This window comes from Dendroctonus ponderosae, unplaced genomic scaffold (assembly GCF_020466585.1).
Source record: "Dendroctonus ponderosae isolate FM_Combo_2020 unplaced genomic scaffold, Dpon_F_20191213v2 Dpon_F_20191213_1, whole genome shotgun sequence".
Lineage (NCBI taxonomy): Eukaryota > Metazoa > Arthropoda > Insecta > Coleoptera > Curculionidae > Dendroctonus > Dendroctonus ponderosae.
The window spans coordinates 16121810-16123703 of record NW_026017110.1 but is presented as its reverse complement, the minus strand read 5'-3'; the positions used below and the strand labels follow the sequence as shown (position 1 = coordinate 16123703).

The window sequence follows — 1894 nt, the reverse complement described above, 5'->3', positions numbered from 1 at the left end:
AATATGAGAGCGTGCCTACGTTGTTCAAGAGGCAGAAGCATTCAGAATTATTTAAGTAGTATTTTATTTTAAAAGAAATGCGGGTATCATTGTTCAAAGTCCATGCTACTGACAAAATTGAAAAAAAAGTTTTCTTAATAATTAAAATTAATTTTTGAAATATTTTTTTTCTTGGATAAGTTATTGTTTTAAAATTTGTATGTATGTATTGCTTTCTGCTGTGTATGCAGTTTCAAAAGATATAAGAGAGAGCTGAAAATTGTTCTCTAAAAAGTGCCGTTTTCGAGCAAACCTTCTTTTAAAATTGTGCACGGTGTAAGTAATAACGAACGTTACACTTTATTTTCAAAGTTTTAACAGAGTGTACCATGGGAACGTCTACTTTGAATTTATTATTATTTATTAAAAAATAATTATTGTAAATTTAATAACCTTTAACGCCCTGTAGATCTGTTATTATTCAGTTTTCGAAAGTGTTATAGGAACTTGACCTAAATGCTTGCTATAAAAGTGAAAAAGTCTTAAACGTTCTTCATTCATAGCTTCATTAATTCAAACATATTTCTGGGTAATGCGCCGTTTAGCAAATAAGTGCGTGTACCGTGTAGTGTTGTGAGGGTATTTATTACAATATATCAGCAATTTTAGATTTTTTCTAGACAGAGAATGGTTTGCTACTTTGGTGGGAAATTAGCAACATGGTCTAACAGTATCGATTATTATCGCTGCAGAGCGTTCTTATTTAAAACTATATATTTTTCTTAATGAAGTCAGTTGAAAATCGACCCACTTGCATACCCATTTTGATATAAACCTTTCAAACCAGTCTTTGAGGGGGATACCCTAGATAGTTATTACTTCACACGTGGAACACCCTGTATATGCGAGGATGTTTCATTTTTATGCCACGTTGCCAATTCTACGTTCAGCAAAAAACGCCGCCAATGCTTTTGAGGTTATTCAACTACGCCTACTGTCACTTTCAACATCTGACAAGTTGAAAGAAGTTCTACTTTTGTTGCATAACTATTAAGATAACTTCTCAGTAAATTTGTGTTAAAATTACTCACTGAAAATGCAGGTGCCACACCGCTTAATTCAACTTATGGCAAAACCAGGTAGGAACGACATTACATTTTGAATATTGATTGAAGTGATAAATCAGCTATCAATGACACATTGTGCTTATTCTATGGAAACTTTACGTAACAAAAGTTTCTATTACTTGTTTATTAAAACCAACTTGTGTTTAACAGTTGGCCGAAGATATGCCTCGCATGGAGCGGTAGCGAAAAGCACCTATAATGACCTCCCATCTCCCTCGGGCAGTTGGCAAACTAACTATGATGCTCAGCAACGCAAATACAATGCACAACTTGCCTTAGGAGTAGGTGTTTTCGCTGGGACTCTTCTCTTCGGAAAAGCCGCTGGCTTCTTTGAATTCTATAATGACTACCCTGAAAGGCCAGCAGTTATCGACAACTACAAAGACTAGATACCCCCCTTTTATTTGTCATGCTAGTAATCAGTTTAGTACAGTGTAAATTAAGTTTTTTGTTATTTCCGCTGCGGGTTATTTCAATAAAATAATTCTTCAGTGGGATTTTAACTTCTTTAAATAAGGCATTTCCTCGAAAATGATAGCGTTGCCATAGCCAACCCAATTTCACCGCATACTTTCATTTTAGATTTGTTCAATTTCTGAATGACGTTTATGTTTATAATTTGCATTGCAAGAAACAGGATTATATTCCGTGCCTGATCTTAAGGTTGTTAGCTTTTGTCAGGAAAGGCAGTTCACTAATGAAAATGAAGATATTTGCGATTGACATAATTAAGTCTTAAAACTGGCTTTATTGAGTAGTCAAAGAAACGAGTAAACGTGAATTTTTGA

At 34.2% G+C, this 1894-nt stretch overlaps 1 protein-coding gene across 1 annotated transcript; it reads left to right on the top strand.

Moving 5' to 3' along the window:
• The first annotated feature begins 918 nt into the window (after positions 1-918).
• Positions 919-1603, top strand: LOC109532843 (hypothetical protein). The gene is made up of 2 exons (XM_019897908.2): positions 919-1118; positions 1257-1603. Exons 1-2 carry the CDS (start codon positions 1076-1078, stop codon positions 1493-1495), a joined length of 282 nt encoding a protein of 93 aa, XP_019753467.1. The 5' UTR covers positions 919-1075; the 3' UTR covers positions 1496-1603.
• The last annotated feature ends 291 nt before the right edge of the window (positions 1604-1894 follow it).

What these genes read in the sequence shown, in the direction of transcription:
- LOC109532843 (XM_019897908.2), top strand. Translation starts at nt 1,076, where the DNA reads ATGCAGGTGCCACACCGCTTAATTCAACTTATGGCAAAACCAG. An exon ending in TCAACTTATGGCAAAACCAG is followed by an intron (nt 1,119 to 1,256) that starts GTAGGAACGACA and finishes TGTGTTTAACAG; the next exon opens with TTGGCCGAAGATATGCCTCG.